Source organism: Dicentrarchus labrax, unplaced genomic scaffold (genome assembly GCF_905237075.1).
Source record: "Dicentrarchus labrax unplaced genomic scaffold, dlabrax2021, whole genome shotgun sequence".
Lineage (NCBI taxonomy): Eukaryota > Metazoa > Chordata > Actinopteri > Moronidae > Dicentrarchus > Dicentrarchus labrax.
The window spans coordinates 18,119,202-18,138,024 of NW_026136703.1; the positions used below are offsets into that span (position 1 = coordinate 18,119,202).

At 37.3% G+C, this 18,823-nt stretch overlaps 2 gene segments (V, D, J or C); both read left to right on the forward strand.

The window, feature by feature from the left end:
- The window catches only part of LOC127353768 (Ig kappa chain V-III region MOPC 63-like), a 69,348-nt gene extending 57,885 nt beyond the window's left edge, over window positions 1–11,463 (forward strand). The window contains 1 exon segment of the V gene segment in view: window positions 10,883–11,463. Within this exon segment, the coding sequence occupies window positions 10,883–11,202 (320 nt within the window).
- LOC127353862 (Ig kappa chain V region Mem5-like) overlaps window positions 1–16,755 on the forward strand; it is a 78,056-nt gene extending 61,301 nt beyond the window's left edge. The window contains 2 exon segments of the V gene segment in view: window positions 2,956–3,061; window positions 16,320–16,755. Coding sequence covers window positions 2,956–3,061; window positions 16,320–16,536 — 323 coding nt within the window.
- Window positions 16,756–18,823: the final 2,068 nt, after the last annotated feature.

Consider the following 18,823-nt stretch of genomic DNA (forward strand, 5'->3'; position numbering starts at 1 on the left):
CCACTAACAACCACGTATTTTAATGACAAATCTTGTTTTTTCCATCTATTCCCACGGTGTTCTCCCACTGAAATAGTGAGGCTGGTAACGAGTTGATGCGACAAAGTCGGCCAAAAAGTTTGTATTTATGTATTATATTGATTCTGAATTGACCAGAAGACTGTTGAGATATGATTAGTTTTTTTCTTGTGTTTCTACAGTTATGTGCTTTTATGTAAACGCAAATAATTGTTAATATATGGTATTTCTTAAATGGAGTTTGGCATAATATTGTCCTGGGATAATGCAGGAAGCGTCATGGTTTAATTAAAATAGGTAAAGTAACTAAATAAGTAATAACCACAATGATGGGAATAATAAGCATGTAGTTATAACAATAATAATAATAATATCAATAACATGAATAACAATATTTATATTAATAAATAATACATAATTAAGAAAGAAAACTATTCTTAATGTGCAGTCATAGGCAGTGTAGGTTTTTTAAACTTTTAATAAAGTGTCCACCAGACCCCTCTACCTGCTAACATACAATGAATGTTGTAGACTTTTATTTTGAAATACCACCCTCAGCCTGAAAGCAATAGTGCAGTTACGACAGTCTGAGTGTCAAAATAAATCTAACTTGATGTTTTATTATTAAATCTGGATTACTTGTGTCATGTGTAACAAGTTGAAATAGATGGCTAATTAAGATTTTCAGTGTCTTTTGTGACGTTTAATTAGCACAGTAATCCTTTGTCCTCTCTAGCTAGCGAGTGCTAGCACATTAGTAGCTTGTCCTCTCTAGCTAGGAAAGCATTTTAATTAATTAGCCTTCTAATACCTTCTAATTCTCTTTAGCTAGCTAGCTAGAGCTAGCACACATAAACACATTAACCAAAGCTAGCTATGTGCTAATCGCTAGCTAACCACTAGCTTTGGTTAATGTGTTTAATTGTATTATGCTCCTGAAGGAGTGCTAATGTAAATTAAGGAACAGCTCATAGTAGGGTAAAATATTTAAGGTGTATTGTTCTTATTTTGTGTTAATATTAAAATCATTCAGCTTTAAATTGTTTGCTTGTTAGCCGCCTGCTAATTATCTTTAGCTAGCCAGCTAGCTTATTAATGCCTTGTCAGCCTCTGTAACTAGCTGTGTGTGTGTGTGTGTGTGTGTGTGTGTGTGTGTGTGTGTGTGTGTGCCCTTGTTGTCGTGGCAACCAGGGGAGACTTCAGCACTTGAGACTCTTGAGAGAGACAGAAACATTTAAAATGAATCCCCTCGAACCCATGGCCAGGAACGACCGAAATGAAAACTGAAAACACCGTGAGCGTCGTCATCTTGTTGACTATAGCACTGCCGAGTTTCAGTGGTTAAAGTTAAAAAATGTGACCTCAGGAGATTGAGAGAGAAGAGGTTCAACGAGCTCCTTTAAACATTTCTTCTCTAAAATTAACATGGGAGTAGATGGGGCAGTGAGAGGGTGTTGCTGGCGCATCAGTGCGTCTCCCGCCAAAACTGTTTGTCTGACAGCTTCAGCAGTGGTATCACTGCGACCCCAACGAATTTACCTACGTTTCTATCTATAAATTATTTCTATAGAGTGACATTTGTGGCCTTGAGAGCAGTTTACAAATTTATTTTTCGACTAATTTTTTCTCTCTCCCTACACTCTAGCGATGATGTCACGCACTCTGGCAGTTGAACATTCTCGCAGTACACACCCATTCATTTTTTGGACCGGTTTTTGGCGATTTACCGGCAAACTGTTTGGCGAAACGCTTAGAAAAATCATAGCACTAATGTCCTCACCGAGCCGCACGTTCTGATACCTTTTTAGTGTACGTGCGACCAAAACTGCGGGAGGAGTAGCGCGCCGAAAAACGTACGGAAGAATAAAATATTATAAGTATGGGGAAGAGTAGTATTGTGCTTTTCAAGGCACAATAATGACTTTGTAACAAGGAGACTGTAATCCCTTCTCCGTCAGGTGTAGAAAAGTAACGCGAAATTAAAGAAATAACCTTAAATTGTAATAATAATTTCAATCCACGTAATTTCAAAAACTTTGTAGATTCAAGAAAGTATATTCTTTCTTTTTTATTAGTAAGATCAGAGAGTGTTTTCAGTGGATAGATGCTTGTTCACAGTGCAGGAGGTTTTTGTATGGCCACTTCATGAAATTGTATCACTGTGGTTGACTTTTGGTGGAGGAACCAAACTCATCGTTGACTGTAAGTACCACAGATTTTTATTTCATACAACATATAGCAAATGTAACTATTATAACTATTATTATATTGAATGAGACTCTGATCAGTTCAGTGTTTGTATGTTGCTGATTATTTGTGTAATTTTAGCAAATAAGGCTGATCTCACCATCTGAGAGTAAACCTCACAGAAACCAACATTTATTTAACATTAAAAATTTACAGAAACAAAATAGAAATTGTTTAACTGAAAAAAATTGATTCATTAATTTAATTAATTAACAATAAAATTGTTTTAAAATGTGATTCCTGTTGAACGTGAACATGATCTTATCGTTAAATGCAGCTTATCTTTGTGTTCACGGTTCATTCATTTTACATGTCGTGAAAAGGAAGTGAAAGAGACAGATGACAAAGGTTTTAACTGTATTCACATGAGTGTTTCAGCTCTGTCAGTTTAAACAGAAGAAAATCATCACAGGGATGAGTTATTCACTGTCACACATTATAAAACACAGATGAAGATGTCATCAATAGTCATCGTCAATTAACCTTTTTAGTTGCATTTACACTTGAATCATGTGTCTGATGGTCTGATACTGAGTGATTTATGAGTGCAACAGCAGCACAAGTTATTCTGTTTTATTGGATCAAATATAGAAAATTACTAGTATGTAGTTTGTATTTGTTACCAAGCCTTCACTCTTATTACTTTCTCCTTCCCCCCTCCCCTCTCCTCCTCCCCCCTCTCTCCTCCAGTGGGTGTGGTGCGTCCCACCCTGACCGTCCTCCCCCCCTCCAGAGAGGAGCTGCAGAAGGACAGTGCCACACTGGTGTGTCTGGCCAGCGGGGGCTTCCCCTCAACCTGGAGTCTGGGCTGGAAGGTGGGGGGGCAGCAGCAGCTCCTCAGGGGTGTCACACAGCCTGGAGGTCCTGGGGAGGGACGGCCACTACAGCTGGAGCAGCACCCTGAGCCTCTCTGCAGACCAGTGGAGGAAGGCGGGTTCAGTGAGCTGTGAGGCCAGTCTGAGTGGACAGAGCCCTGTCACTCAAACCCTGGACCCTGACCGCTGCTCAGAGTAGAGCTTCAGCAACACTTCCTGTCTGGAAATGATGCTGCTTCTTTGATAGAGATCTTGATGAAGCTGCAGATCTCCTCTGTTCACATATTTCTGCAAACTCATGACTCTGCTTTCATTTGTAGCTTTCTGTTACTTGTATTCTGCTTAAAAGCTGTTATTTTTAAAACGTTATATAATAACTGAATCATTGGAAAATAAAACTGTAGATTTTAATAAATAACTGACTTTGTGTTTCTTTTGCAAAATATTATTCATGAGAAACACACACTTTATCATATTTCATCTTTCCTGCACACTTCATCATAAACTAAAGTTTCTAGTCACTACATATCTGTAATAATAGTGTGAAATATAAAGTCTAATGTGTTTATCATTTGTAAATAAATCAGTAGAATCTTTTTTAAGTTACAGTAGATTTTTTGTGCCACCAAATGCAAAAGAGTTTGTGGAAATACTATTGGACATTTTGGAAACTGTGACTTTGTTTCAGTTTTATTTAGATTCATTGTGGTTCTGCTTGGTTACTTTTGTGTTGTGCACACTGGACCAGTTATCCTCTTCACAGTCTCTTCACCAACCCTCTGCACCTGCAGCAGGCCGATTTAACTTCAGTCAAACTGAAGGAGGTTTTTGTACGGCTCTAAATCACTGTGTGAACGTCTCATCGCTATGGTAGCCCAGACAGTAATAATCTCCAGCATCTTCAGCCTCAACACCACTGATGGTCAGAGTGTAGTGAGAATCAGATCTACTGCCACTGAATCGAGACGGAGTTCCTGAGAAGAGGTCTGATGTAGAGTATATAAGAAGTTTGGGAGCCTGTCCAGGTTTCTGAAGGTACCAACTGAGATCAGCACCAATATCTGAACTCCCTGTGGCGCTGATGGTCACAGTCCCTCCAGAACTAACAGACTTGGATTTGTCAGTCTGAGTCAGAAAATTGTTTGCAGAAGACTCTGAAATGAAAAATGTAGTTCAGATTATAATAAATTAGTCATTGATTAAAACAAGATTTGAGGTTAAAGGCAAGGTAAGTGATATTTACACTGAAGATAACAATTTAACAGTTTTTGATATATTGTATAAAATCTTCTCACCCTGACTCAGAAAACCCAACATGACAAACAGAGTTATTGGCAACTTCATCCTGATGCAGTTTTCAGTGTGAGTGCATGAAAACCGTTTAGACTCTCTGTGACATCAGAACTTAAACTCTGAGGAGCAGTGATGCTTTAAAATCATGCAAAACATATGTGGACACACCTGTCTTTGTCAAACTGTGAGGAAGAGATGAGGTGGAGTAAGTATAGGTTCCATCTCCCTGTGGACTGATTAAGCAAATGTAGAAACTTTAGACTTTCTGTTCTTCATCTCTCTGAATGTTTCTGACTTTGCAAAGTCTCCCAGAAGCCTTTGTGCTCATAAATAAATGGAGGCTGCCCTTTGCTGGCTTTCCAGGATGTTTGGACAGATAAACTATAAACAGACACCATGAATGATACTTAACCTCATTGTTCCCAGGCTATTTTAACTAATTTAATTTAATTTAATCATACTAAATTACCATTAGTACATGGTCCGTGTATGTTTTGGTCATTGGATTTTCCTTTCAGAAACGGATATTAAAAAACAGAAAACGAGTGGTTATTTGATTTTCGTTTTAAAATACAAAAATTAAAATTGAAATACAAGGCGTTTTTCTTTTTCATGGTCAAAAAGGGATGAGTGAAATTAAAAAAATTATTCGATTTTCATTTTCTATTTCATATAACAAAAAATAAAATCACTAGAAAACAGAAACAGAAAAAAGGCCTGTTTTTTCATATTCTGAGACCGGATGTTGTCATTTACAGGACGGTGCTGTGTAGAAGAAACAGTAGGCTAGTAGACTGCGGTCAATCCAGCCGTGAGTCCGATCTCCGTGGTCAAATCAGCCGCACCTAAATGTCCAGTGTACAAGTATTCTCAGCATTATGGTAAATGCGGAGAAACAGCGTATTTACTTCTGGTGTTCAAAATAAAGGTATTTAGAACAGTAAGCTATAATTAAAATATGTTACATTAAAGTGTTGTGCCCCTGATGAATAAAAAAACACTTTATATCAAGTATACTGCACCAGTGTGGAGAAATGCCAAAATAAAAGCCTCATATTTATGCCTCCAGAGATTGCATATTTGACAATATTTGAGGTACTGTAAAAACATATTGCTCAGTGTTTCCTGGCTACTGATGGTATATTTGACTTTTACACATATGAGACTACAACCATACTTAATATCAAGCATTTTTATTGTACCAATTTGGAGAAATTCAACAATAAAAGTCCATATTTGTACCTCCAAGTGGCATATTTTCATATATTTGAACTACTGTAAAAACACTTTGCTCAATAATACCTGGCTATGGGTGAAGCATTTTCATTATACTTCAATAATGATGCAGTAATCATGACAAAATTTCACACAAATGTTTCATACATTTTATAAAAAAATTATAATATAAAGATTAAACACTAAACACAAAATCCTACACAATTCTAATTTGTTTACTTTTCACACAAAATGCAATTCCAGTCCACATTCTTCTTATTTTGCAGCTCTGCTGTGTCCATTTGTAGGCACTGTATGTGGAAGCACCTGCAACAGCTGTCACACTGAATCTGTAAAAGGGAAAAATAATTAGTTTTTTACAGTAGCTCAAATATAAGAAAATATGGAATCTGGAAGTATAAATATGGGACTTTTATTCTTCAATTTCTCCACATTGGTACAGTAAAAATGCTTGATATTAAGTATACTTGTAGTCTTAGATGTGTAGAAGTCAAATATATCATCCATAGCCAGGAATTATTGAGCAAAGTGTTTTTACAGTAGCTCAAATATATGAAAACACCACTTGGAGGTACAAATATGGACTTTTATTGTTGAATTTCTCCAAATTGGTACAATAAAAATGCTTGATATTAAGTATGGTTGTAGTCTCATATGTGTAAAAGTCAAATATACCATCAGTAGCCAGGAAACACTGAGCAATATGTTTTTACAGTACCTCAAATATTGTCAAATATGCAATCTCTGGAGGCATAAATATGAGGCTTTTATTTTGGCATTTCTCCACACTGGTGCAGTATACTTGATATAAAGTGTTTTTTATTCATCAGGGGCACAACACTTTAATGTAACATATTTTATTTTAAATGTAGGTTCGAATTATAGCTTACTGTTCTAAATACCTTTATTTTGAAAACCGGAAGTAAATACGCTGTTTCTCCGCATTTACCATAATGCTGAGAATACTTGTACACTCGAAATTTAAATGCGGCTGATTTGACCACGGAGATCGGACTCACGGCTGGATTGACCGCAGTCTACTAACCTACTGTTTCTTCTACACAGCACCGTCCTGTAAATGACAACATCCGGTCTCAGAATATGAAAAAACAGGCCTTTTTTCTGTTTCTGTTTTCTAGTGATTTTATTTTTTGTTATATGAAATAGAAAATGAAAATCGAATTTTTTTTTTAATTTTGCTCATCCCTTTCTGACCATGAAAAAGAAAAACGCCTTGTATTTCAATTTTAATTTTTGTATTTTAAAACGAAAATCAAATAACCACTCGTTTTCTGTTTTTTAATACCCGTTTCTGAAAGGAAAATCCAATGACCAAAACATACACGGACCGTACATCAATAGTTTTTAGGCCTTATCAAACTGAAGTTTATATCAATCTATTTTTTCATTCTCAACTTATTTGCCATCATAAACAATTAAAGTTCTTAAAGTGCTCAGAAAATCCTGCAATTTCAACATTTACCATTAAAACTTAGGATACTCCACATGCTGATGAAGATCATGTGGTGTGATTAAAAGGTACAAAACAGCTACTAAATGGACCTTCAGCTGATGTAGTTTTCAAATATAATGCTTTCCAAACAAACAGTATATTAGATATTTTTCTTTTTTTCTTTATAGTTTTTATACCAACTGATACAATTTTTTAAAAAGTGAATTACTTTATCTGTTTATTTATGAATTTGTTAGTTTGTGACTTAACATGAGAGGATGTTTTACAACCTACAAAATGTATCCTGAATCCTACAATTTGGCTTAATGCCTATGTTAACATAGGATGTATACTATTAGTATAGTCTTACTCATAATATACAAACTACACTATAAGTGACTAATTCAGTCTACAGAGAAAGACCATGAGATGTGGTTTAAAGTTCTAGATAAAACGATCTTGAGTGAGGATTTTTTGTAGAATTAGAACATTATAACTATACAGCATGTCTCTCTCTTCAGCAAACACCAGACCATGATCAAATATGAGGACACTACAACATTTTTACTCTTACAGACAAAACATGGAACCTAAGGTAACCTAGCTACATTTACTCAAGTGCTGTACAACTCCTTTTACTCCACTACATTTATTTGATGGCTATACTCACTAGTGTGTTCTCAGTTTAAGATTTTCCATCATACAATCATCTTATAAAAGCATTTGTTCATCTTCCCCTTTTTTTGAGCCCCACAGTTCCCAGTGCTGCACGTGTAAAAATGATATTAATACTCTATTTCTGTTTCTTTCTGACCTGATAAAAACCCAATATGTAGAAAAGAGTTAGCTCTTCCCTTTGGACGCAAAATGGACTTGCACATTTGATATGTATATGGTGGGGAAAAAGCCATAAAACATTGTTGTCACACCAAATAAGGAGAATATTTAATTATCTCATCAACAAATGTGTATTTTTCCCAATAGTGAATCACAGACAAAAGATTTCATGTTATTTTACACAGTGACATTATTGACCTTATTTTTGGGTCAATTAGGCCCAAGAAAGCATCCTAGAAAACACGGACAGGGTTAAACCCAAAAACACGACTTCAGAAGCAAAAATAACCTTTAATTAATTCCTAAAATAAAGCCTAATCAGGCGGACAAAAGCAAAGACTTAAAAAATCTTCAAACCAGAAGTCAGGCAGGCAGAGTCAGAGAGGCAGGGAATCACTGGAAAGCAAGAACTGACACATTGGACAATCTGGCAGAGAGCAAGGTGAGTTAGACCAGTATATGAATGAGTGACTGATGAGGGGAATGAGAGGCAGGTGTGGAGATGAGTGGTCAATTTCAGTTGACAGGAAAAACTGGTGGGAGTGGCAGAAATGTTTAAATTTCTTATTTACTTAAAAATATACAGCGATATGTAAAAGGGAAGAATATAGCATAAAAAAGCATGAACAATCAATTTTCAGAATATGTGATCAGGTAACAAATTCTTAACACTAAATGTTTAAAGTGTGTCATTATGTGTATTTACATTTAAAAAAAACTATGTTATACAAATATTTTATGAATTTAACGTGTAGTTTGTGCTTGGTGAGGTTACTGTCAGCTCTGTGTTCAGTGGTCTGTGTCAGAGTCTCTTCCTCTTCAGCAGCTGCAGTCGGTTCTTGCTGTAACAGCTCAGTGTCTCTGCAGTCTGACTGAGGGAGGTTTTTGTACGACGACAAATCACTGTGTGAACACTCCACCACTGTGGTCACTCTGACAGTAATAAACTGCTGCATCTTCAGTCTCAACTCCACTGATGGTCAAAGTGAAGTCAGTCCTGCTTCCACTGCCACTAAACCGAGCTGGTGTTCCCGAATGACGTGTGCTGACAAGTTTTATTAGGAGCTTTGGAGGCTGTCCAGATTTCTGTTGATACCAGTGCAACCAATCTCCATTACTGTCTCTGTAAACAGCTTGGTTTGTTTTACAGCTGATAGTGACAGTGGATCCTGGAGTAAATGTCTTTACTGGAGGCTGAGTCACAGTCACCTGACCGCTGCATCCTGCAGACAAAAACAAATCATTCATTTATCAGCAGAAAGAAATGAGAGAAAAGGCAGCACATCATGTTTGAAATGTTGCTGAGTGAATGAACCTGTAAAACAGCAGCAGGCCAGCGTCCAGATGAGGATGGTGATGAGAGTCATGGTGATTGTGGTTTCTGCTGTATTGACTGACAGATCTGAGTCCTGCAGTGTTGAACTCACAGGACTATAAACCTTCTCAGTTCACTGGAGGATCAGCTGACGATGCAAAGCCTCCTCTCTATGGAAATGATTTCTCTGCTCTCAACACACTTAAGGCAACGTGGGACACAAAATCAGGAGAAATACTGCTTGAATTTACATCATCTATGATCTTAATGGAATACAAGGAAATATTTATATTAGAAGTGCAGCTGAGGATTAAAAGATGAGTTTGTGTCCACTGTGGTTGGTATGATATGTCTGTGTGTCTGCCTTTAATTTACTTACATTGTTAACTAAAGATGAATAACACATTTCAGTTTTGCTTCATATGAATTTGTAAAAAAATATTATTCAAAAATATAATTTTAATTTAACCATTAATCAACTGATATAAAACTGTGAAAAACATTACTTTGTTACAAGGTGACTGTTATCGTTTCTCTGTCAGGTATAGAAAAGTAAAGCAAAATAAAAGAAAGAACCTTAAATTGTACAATAATTTCAATCCAAACAATTAGAAAAACATTGTAAATTTAATAAATTATATTCTTTCTGTGTTATTAGTAAGATCAGAGAGTCTTTCCAGTGGATAGATGCTTCACAGTGCAGAAGGTTTTTGTACGGCCACTTAATGAGTTTGTATCACTGTGGTACACTTTTGGTGGCGGAACCAAACTCATCATACACTGTAAGTAACAGAGATTTTTATTTTATACAACATGACAGATTATACTACATATTGAAAAACGTCATGTGATAAAACAAGAAATTAATGTGGCTATTTTATATTTTGTGGATATTTTCTGTTATTTATCAAGCATAGCTAACATCACATTTAGGCATAAACACAGAGATTAATGTTCTTTTAGTATTATACATGTTATTACGACACAAAGATTTAATAGAAAAATTGAATTTAATCTATTTAGCTGTAAAATATTAACATATCTGATTGTAAAATTTGTCTGAGCAACATTTTAACATTTCGGGAAACATAAATATTTCAAGTTTATTATTTCAACATTAAAAAAATGTTAGGTATAAAATCTGATGTGAATGCTTTTGCAACAAATAAGTGAGTTTCTTTGTACGTACAGTGTAGCTGCAGTTTGCGTTCACAGTTCGTTAGTTTAAAATGGTGAAAAGGAAGTGAAACAGACAGATGACAAAGTCTTTAACTGAATACAAACATTATGTTTTTAAAAAAAGAAGATCATTGCAGAGATAAATCATTAACTGTCACACATTGATGTTAAAATCGAATTTAAGGATCATCATTACAAATTTCTATTACATTTACAAATGAGTCGTGTTGGATTTTACTGTCCAATTCTCAGTACCACAGTAGACGACCTATTATATTAAATGTCAAAATTAAATCAAGTTTCTATTTGTTAAAGCCTCATTTCCTCCCATGTCTCACCTCCTCTCCTCTGTCTGATCACAGTATCGTGCACACAGCTAATCCACAGCAGTGTTAACCTCTGTCATGTATCTTAAGTATCTCATGTTCAGCTGTCTGTCCTACAGAGGAAGTTAATCTGCTCCTTGTGTGTCTCTGCTCTCCCCTCCAGCTGGCCCCATGGTCAGGCCCTCAGTCTCTCTGCTTCCCCCCTCCTCTGAGCAGCTCTCTGGGGGCTCAGCCACGCTGGCCTGCCTGCTGACCGGCTACTCTCCTCAGGGAGCCGCGGTGAGCTGGGAGGTGGACGGTACGGAGGTGACAGAGGGGGTCCAGACCAGCTCAGAGGAGGAGAAGAGTGGACGCTACAGCAGCAGCAGCACCCTGAGCCTGAGCCAGGAGCGCTGGATGAAAGGAGAGCTGTACTCCTGCAAGGTCCTCCATCATGACCACAGCCAGACCCAGTCCCTCCACAGGAGCCAGTGTGAGGGCTAGAGGGGCTCACTGAAGGCCAGGACAGGAGCTCTGTGTGGGGGGAGCAGGAGGAACAAACCTGCTGCTCTGATCAATATGAGTTTTAATGTTTGTAGAGGAAAGTAAAGCTTTGTGTGACAGAGAACAACACTGCTGTAAAGTGTTGGACAACAACAACTTAGAGAGTAATGTGTGTAGCTCAGCAGCTAGATGTGAGTGTGCTTAATAACTGTCATGTTGATGATTGATGTTTTTGCTAATAAAGCTTGAACTGATAAATAACTTTATGAGTGTTTGTTCTGTTGTTTTATGAAGAGTAGAAAGAAACTAGAAAATTCCTAAAGCAATTTTGATTGTGCCTTGCTCTGGCCCATACATTACTGACACTGCCGAGTAGTTTACAGTACAATGAGGGGAGACACCCGTGTTTAATTCGGCGTATGCGTGATCCACTAACAACCACGTATTTTAATGACAAATCTTGTTTTTTCCATCTATTGCCACGGTCTTGTCCCACTGAAATAGTGAGGCTGGTAACGAGTTGATGCGACAAAGTCGGCCAAAAAGTTGGTATTTATGTATTATATTGATGCCGAATTAACAAGAAGACTGTTGAGATATGATGGGTTTTTTCTTGTGTTTCTACAGTTATGTGCATTTATGTAAGTGCAAATATTTGTTAATATATGGTATTTCTTAAATGGAGTTTGGCATAATATTGTCCTGGGATAATGCAGGAAGGGTCATAGTTTAATTAAAATTGCTAAAGTAACTAAATAAGTAATAACCACAATGGTGGGAATAATAAGTATGTAGTTATAATAATAATGATAATAATAGTAATAATAATAAGAACAATAATAAGTAATGCTATCAATAATATGAATAACAATATTTATATTAATAAATAATACATAATTAAGAAAGCAAACTATTCTTACTGTGCAGTCATAGGCAGTTACAACAGTCTGAGTGTCTTCTTCCTCACAAAATAAATCTAACTTGATGTTTTATTACATTAGTAAATCTGTATAACTTGTGTCAGGTGTAACAAGTTGAAATAGATGGCTAATTAAGAATTTCAGTGTCTTTTGTGACGTTTAATTAGCACAGTAATCCTTTGTCCTCTCTAGCTAGCGAGTGCTAGCATATTCATACCTTGTTCTGTCTAGCTAGCTTGCGCTAAAACATTAGTAGCTTATCCTCTCTAGCAAGCAAAGCATTTTAATTAATTAGCTAACCTTCTAATACCTTCTTCTACCTTCTAATTCTCTTTAGCTAGCTTGAGCTAGCACACATAAACACATTAACCAGAGCTAGCGCTTAGCTACGTGCTAATCGCTAGCTAACTGCTAATCGCTAGCTCTGCGCTAATCGCTAGCTATGCGCTAATCGCTAGCTAAGTGCTAGCTTTGGTTAATGTGTTTAATTGTGTTATGCTCCTGAAGGAGTGCTAATGTAAATTAAGGAACAGCTCATAGTAGGGTAACATATTTAAGGTGCTAGCATATTAATACCTTGTCATTCTCTTTAGCTAGCTAGAGCTAGCACACATAAACACATTAACCAGAGCTAGCGCTTAGCTACGTGCTAATCGCTAGCTAACCGCTAATCGCTAGCTACGTGCTAATTGCTAGCCAAGTGCTAGCTCTGGTTAATGTGTTTAATTGTATTATGCTCCTGAAGGAGTGCTAATGTAAATTAAGGAACAGCTCATAGTAGGGTAAAATATTTAAGGTGTATTGAACTTATTTTGTGTTAATATTAAAATCATTCAGCTTTAAATTGTTTGTTTGTTAGCCGCCTGCTAATTATCTTTAGCTAGCCAGCTAGCGCTAGCTTATTAATAGCTTAAATGCTCCTCTGTAGCTAGCTATGTGTGTGTGTGTGTGTGTGAGCAGGCTTTGGTTGTCATGGCAATCAGGGGAGCCCACAGCAGCTGCGCACGCTCTCTCTCTGTGTCTAACTCCTCAGAGAGACAGAAAACAATTAAAACGAATCCCCTCAAAAGCATGGCCAGGAACGACCGAAAAGAAAACCGAAAACACCGTGGGCGTCGTCATCTTGTTGACTATAGCACTGCCGAGTTTCAGTGGTTAAAGTTAAAAAATGTGACCTGGGGAGATTGAGAGAGAAGAGGTTCAACGAGCGTTTTTTAAGATTTGTCCTCTAAAATTAACATGGGAGTAGATGGGGCCGTGAGAGGGCGTTGCTGGCGCATCAGTGCGTCTCCCGCCAAAACTATTTGTCTGACAGCTTCAGCAGTGGTATCACTGCGACCCCAACGAATTTACCTACGTTTCTATCTATAAATTATTTCTGTAGAGTGATATTTGTGGCCATGACAGCAGTTTACAAATTTATTTTTCGACAAATTTTTCTCTCTCCCCACACTCTAGCGATGATGTCACGCACTCTAGCGGTTGAACATTCTCGCAATACACACCCATTCATTTTTTGGACCGGTTTTTGGCGATTTATCGGCAAACCGTTTGGCGAAATTCTTAGAAAAGTCATAGCACTAATGTCCTCATCGAGCCGCACGTTTTGATACCTTTTTTGTGTATGTGCGACAAAAGCTCCGGGAGAAGAAGCGCGCCGAAAAAGCGTACGGAAGAATAATAATAAGTTTAATAAGCCCGAGGAAGAGTAGTATTGTGCTTGCTTATGCAAGGCACAATAATGAAATGGTTTCATAATTTTAACTGATACTCCTCTCTGTGGAACATGACACGCTTTGGATTTATCATGTCTCTCTCTTTTTTCCTTATTTGTAATGAACTTGGTATTATACAATACTATGAACAACTAAAGAATACATGTATTTATCATAATTTAAAAAAACGTGAAAAATGCTATTTATTAATATCTGTGACTGTGATGTGTCGCTGGATTTTTGAAAGATGTTTTTTAAGTAGTGTGTGGAAAAATATAATCAATATATTACTATGAATGTGTAGTTTGTGCTTGGTGAGGTTACTGTCAGTTCTGTGTTCAGTGGTCTGTGTCAGAGTCTCTTCCTCTTCAGCAGCTGCAGTCGGTTCCTGCTGTAACAGCTCAGTGTCTCTGCAGTCTGACTGAGGGAGGTTTTTGTACGACGACAAATCACTGTGTGAACACCCAAGCACTGTTTATATAGTGAGCACTCTGACAGTAATAAACTGCTGCATCTTCAGTCTGAACTCCACTGATGGTCATCTCAGCATTCACTCCGTCTCCTCTGCCAGAGAATCTAGAGGAAAACTCGCTTGCAGGATTTTTACCCAAGTTGATGACCAACTTAGGAGCTTCTCCAGATTTCTGCTGATACCAGTGTACTCTACTATCTCCATCTGACCAAACAGAAACCTTTGGGTTGGTTTTACAGGTCAAAGTGACTGAGGATCCAAGTGAAGATGTGACTACAGCAGGTTGATTCACAGTCACTTGACCATTAGATCCTGCAGACAAAATTAGGGGAAAAAAGAGAAGTTAAGCAATCAGAACTGGGATTGTTAATAATTTAACTGCTTTAACTGAGTTAAAAAATACTGAATTTCTTTAATAACAATTCTGACCTCTAAGGCAGCAGCAGGCCAGCGTCCAGATGAGGATGGTGATGAGAGTCATGGTGGTTGTGGTTTCTGCTGTGTTAACTGACAGATCTGAGTCCTGCAGTGTTGAACTCACAGGACTATAAACCTTCTCAGTTCACTGGAGGATCAGCTGACGATGCAAAGCCTCCTCTCTATGGAAATGATTTCTCTGCTCTCAACACACTGAAGGCAACATGGGACACAAAATCAGGAGAAATAATGCTTGGATTTACACCATCTATGATCTTAATGGAATACAAGGAAATATTTATATTAGAAGTGCAGTTGAGGATTTAAGGATAAGTTTGTGTCCACTGTGGTTGGTATGATATGTCTGTTTGTCTGCCTTTAATTTACTTACATTGTTTACTGTGGAAAAATTAAAAAAATATTATTAAAAACATCATGTTAATTTAACCATTCATCAACTGATATAAAACTATGAAAAAAATTACTTTGCTACAAGGTGACTGTAATCTTTTCTCTGTCAGGAGTAGAAAAGCAAAGCAAAATTAAAGAAAGAACCTTAAATTGTACAATGTTTTCAAACCATATAATAAAAAAAACATTTTAGATTCAATAAAGTATATTCTTTCTGTGTTATTAGTAAGATCAGAGAGTGTTTTCAGTTGAAAGATGCTTGTTCACAGTGCAGGAGGTTTTTGTACGGCCACTTAATGAGTTTGTATCACTGTGGTGGACTTTTGGTGGAGGAACCAAACTCATCGTTGACTGTAAGTACCAGAGATTTTATTTTATGCAACATATAGCAAATGTAACTATTATCACTATTATAATATTCAATGACACTCTGATCAGTTCAGTGTTTGTATGTTGCTGATTATTTGTGTTATTTTAGCAAACAAGGCTGATCTCACCATCTGAGAGTAAACCTCACAGAAACCAACATTTACTTAACATTAAAAATTTACAGAAACAAAATAGAAATTGTTTAACTGAAAAAAATTTAATTCATTAATTTCATTAATTAACATTAAAACTGTTTTAAAATGTGATTCCTGTTAAACACGAACATGATCTTATCATTAAATGCAGCTTATCTTTGTGTTCACGGTTCATTCATTTTACATGTCGTGAAAAGGAAGTGAAAGAGACAGATGACAAAGGTTTTAACTGTATTCACATGAGTGTTTCAGCTTTGTCAGTTTAAACAGAAGAAAATCATCACAGGGATGAGTTATTCACTGTCACACATTATGAAACACAGATGAAGATGTCATCAATAGTCATCGACAATTAACCTTTTTAGTTGCATTTACACTTGAATCATGTGTCTGATGGTCTGATACTGAGTGATTTATGAGTGCAACAGCAGCACAAGTTATTCTGTTTTATTGGATCAAATATAGAAAAATAACTAGTATGTAGTTTGTATTTGTTACCAAGCCTTTCTCCTTCCCCCCTCCCCTCTCCTCCTCCCCACTCCTCTCCTCCAGTGGGTGTGGTGCGTCCCACCCTGACCGTCCTCCCCCCCTCCAGAGAGGAGCTGCAGAAGGACGGTGCCACACTGGTGTGTCTGGCCAGCGGGGGCTTCCCCTCAACCTGGAGTCTGGGCTGGAAGGTGGGGGGCAGCAGCAGCTCCTCAGGGGTGTCACACAGCCTGGAGGTCCTGGGGAGGGACGGCCACTACAGCTGGAGCAGCACCCTGAGCCTCTCTGCAGACCAGTGGAGGAAGGCGGGCTCAGTGAGCTGTGAGGCCAGTCTGAGTGGACAGAGCCCTGTCACTCAAACCCTGGACCCTGATCGCTGCTCAGAGTAGAGCTTCAGCGACACTTCCTGTCTGGAAATGATGCTGCTTCTTTGATAGAGATCTTGATGAAGCTGCAGATCTCCTCTGTTCACATATTTCTGCAAACTCATGACTCTGCTTTCATTTGTAGCTTTCTGTTACTCGTATTCTGTTTAAAAGTTGTTATTTTTAAAATGTCAAATAATAACTGAGTCATTGGAAAATAAAACTGTAGATTTTAATAAATAACTGACTTTGTATTTCTTTTGCAAAACATTATTCATGAGAAACACACACTTTATCACATTTCATCTTTCCTGCACACTTCATCATAAACTAAGGTTTCTAGTCACTACATATGTGTAATAATAGTGTGAAATATAAAGTATAATGTGTTTATCATTTGTAAATAAATCAGTAGAATCTTTTTTAAGTTACAGTAGTTTTTTTATGCCGCCAAATGCAAAAGAGTTTGTGGAAATACTGTTGGACATTTTGGAAACTGTGAGTTTGTTTCAGTTTTATTTAGATTCATTGTGGTTCTGCTTGGTTACTTTTGTGTTGTGTGCACTGGACCAGTTTTCCTCTTCACAGTCTCTTCACCAACCCTCTGCACCTGCAGCAGGCCGATTTCACTTCAGTCAAACTGAAGGAGGTTTTTGTACGACTCTAAATGTGTGAATGTTATATCGGTATGCAAGCCCAGACAGTAATAATTTCCAGCATCTTCAGCCTCAACACCACTGATGGTCAGAGTGTAGTGAGAATCAGAGCTACTGCCACTGAATCGAGACGGAGTTCCCGAGTTTAGAGTTGATGCCCAATATAAAAAGAAGTTTGGGAGCCTGTCCAGGTTTCTGAAGGTACCAACTGAGATTATCATCAATATCTGAACTCCCTGTGGCGCTGATGGTCACAGTCCCTCCAGGACTAACAGACTTGGATTTGTCAGTCTGCGTCAGAAAATTGTTTGCAGAAGACTCTGAAATGAAAAATTAAATATAAATCTTGAGAATCAGCAGTTCAGATTATAATAAATTAGTCACTGATTAAGGGTAAAGGTAAAAGGCAAGGTAAGTGATATTTACACTGAAAATAACAATTTAACAGTTTTTGATAAATTGTATAAAAACTTCTCACCCTGACTCAGAAAACCCAACATGACAAACAGAGTTATTGGCAACTTCATCCTGATGCAGTTTTCAGTGTGAGTGCATGAAAACAGTTCAGACTCTCTGTGACATCAGAACTTAAACTCTGAGGAGCAGTGATGCTTTGAAGCATGCAAAACATATTCAGGAAGGCGAACACACACCTGTTCTTGTGAAACAGAAAAAAAAAAAACTTTGACTGTATGCGCTTGTTTCTCTTCTTTGTAAACTTTTATCCTTTTTTACCTCTTTCTTGATCCATACCTAATTAATAGGTGTATCGCTCCCCCTGCTGGCAAATGAATCCAGACTTACAGCTTAATATGAACTGACACTGTTTTATAGCATACATTTCCCTCCTTGTTTTCATATTTTGATGAACTGGTGCTACATTTATTAGGTAAATAAAAAAAACAGACACACTGACAGTAGCAGAAAGGCAGGGACATAAAACCATCTTAGTGTGTTAGCTGGAGGCCTCAGCTCCTACTGGCATAAATCATAGTCTACATGTTTATACTTCTCAGAAACAAAAGCAATTATTTTGCATGCGTTTTTGGGAGATCTGTGAATGAATCACTATAGACTGATCAATGTTTTGTTATAAAAATCCCTTTTCAGCTACAGATTATGTTTTGCATTGTCACTGTGAGCATGTCAGCATGATGATGTTAGCACTGAGCTCAATGTAGAGCCCCACACAACTAGCAACCGTAGACCATTAGTCTTGTTGATAATTATTGAAGATTATAGGTTAGAGATACTAACATATGTGTACTTTATTAAGACCAAACCTTGGAACAGGGATAAACAGTCTTAATTATTGTTTAATATTCAATATAATATAGAGTTATACATCAGATTGTACAACACAGTGGCCTATGTCACACACAATGTACTTTAGATTCTGTGTTAAAAGAGAAATGACTGTCTATTAATTTCTGGTCAGGGCCGCCTTTTGTCTGAGTGAGGAAGACTGAGTGCATGATTGAACATCTGGTGCTGTAAAAGGGAACAAAACCTAAATGTCAGGCGCATGAAAATCTGAGTTTCACTTCCCCTTTCACTGGGGATGAACTATCAGAAGTCTCTGTAAATTGTCGTTGTGCTTTAGGTGACTATGTTCAGGGGAGCAGTGGTGCTTATCAGAATCGCCTGTGACAGAT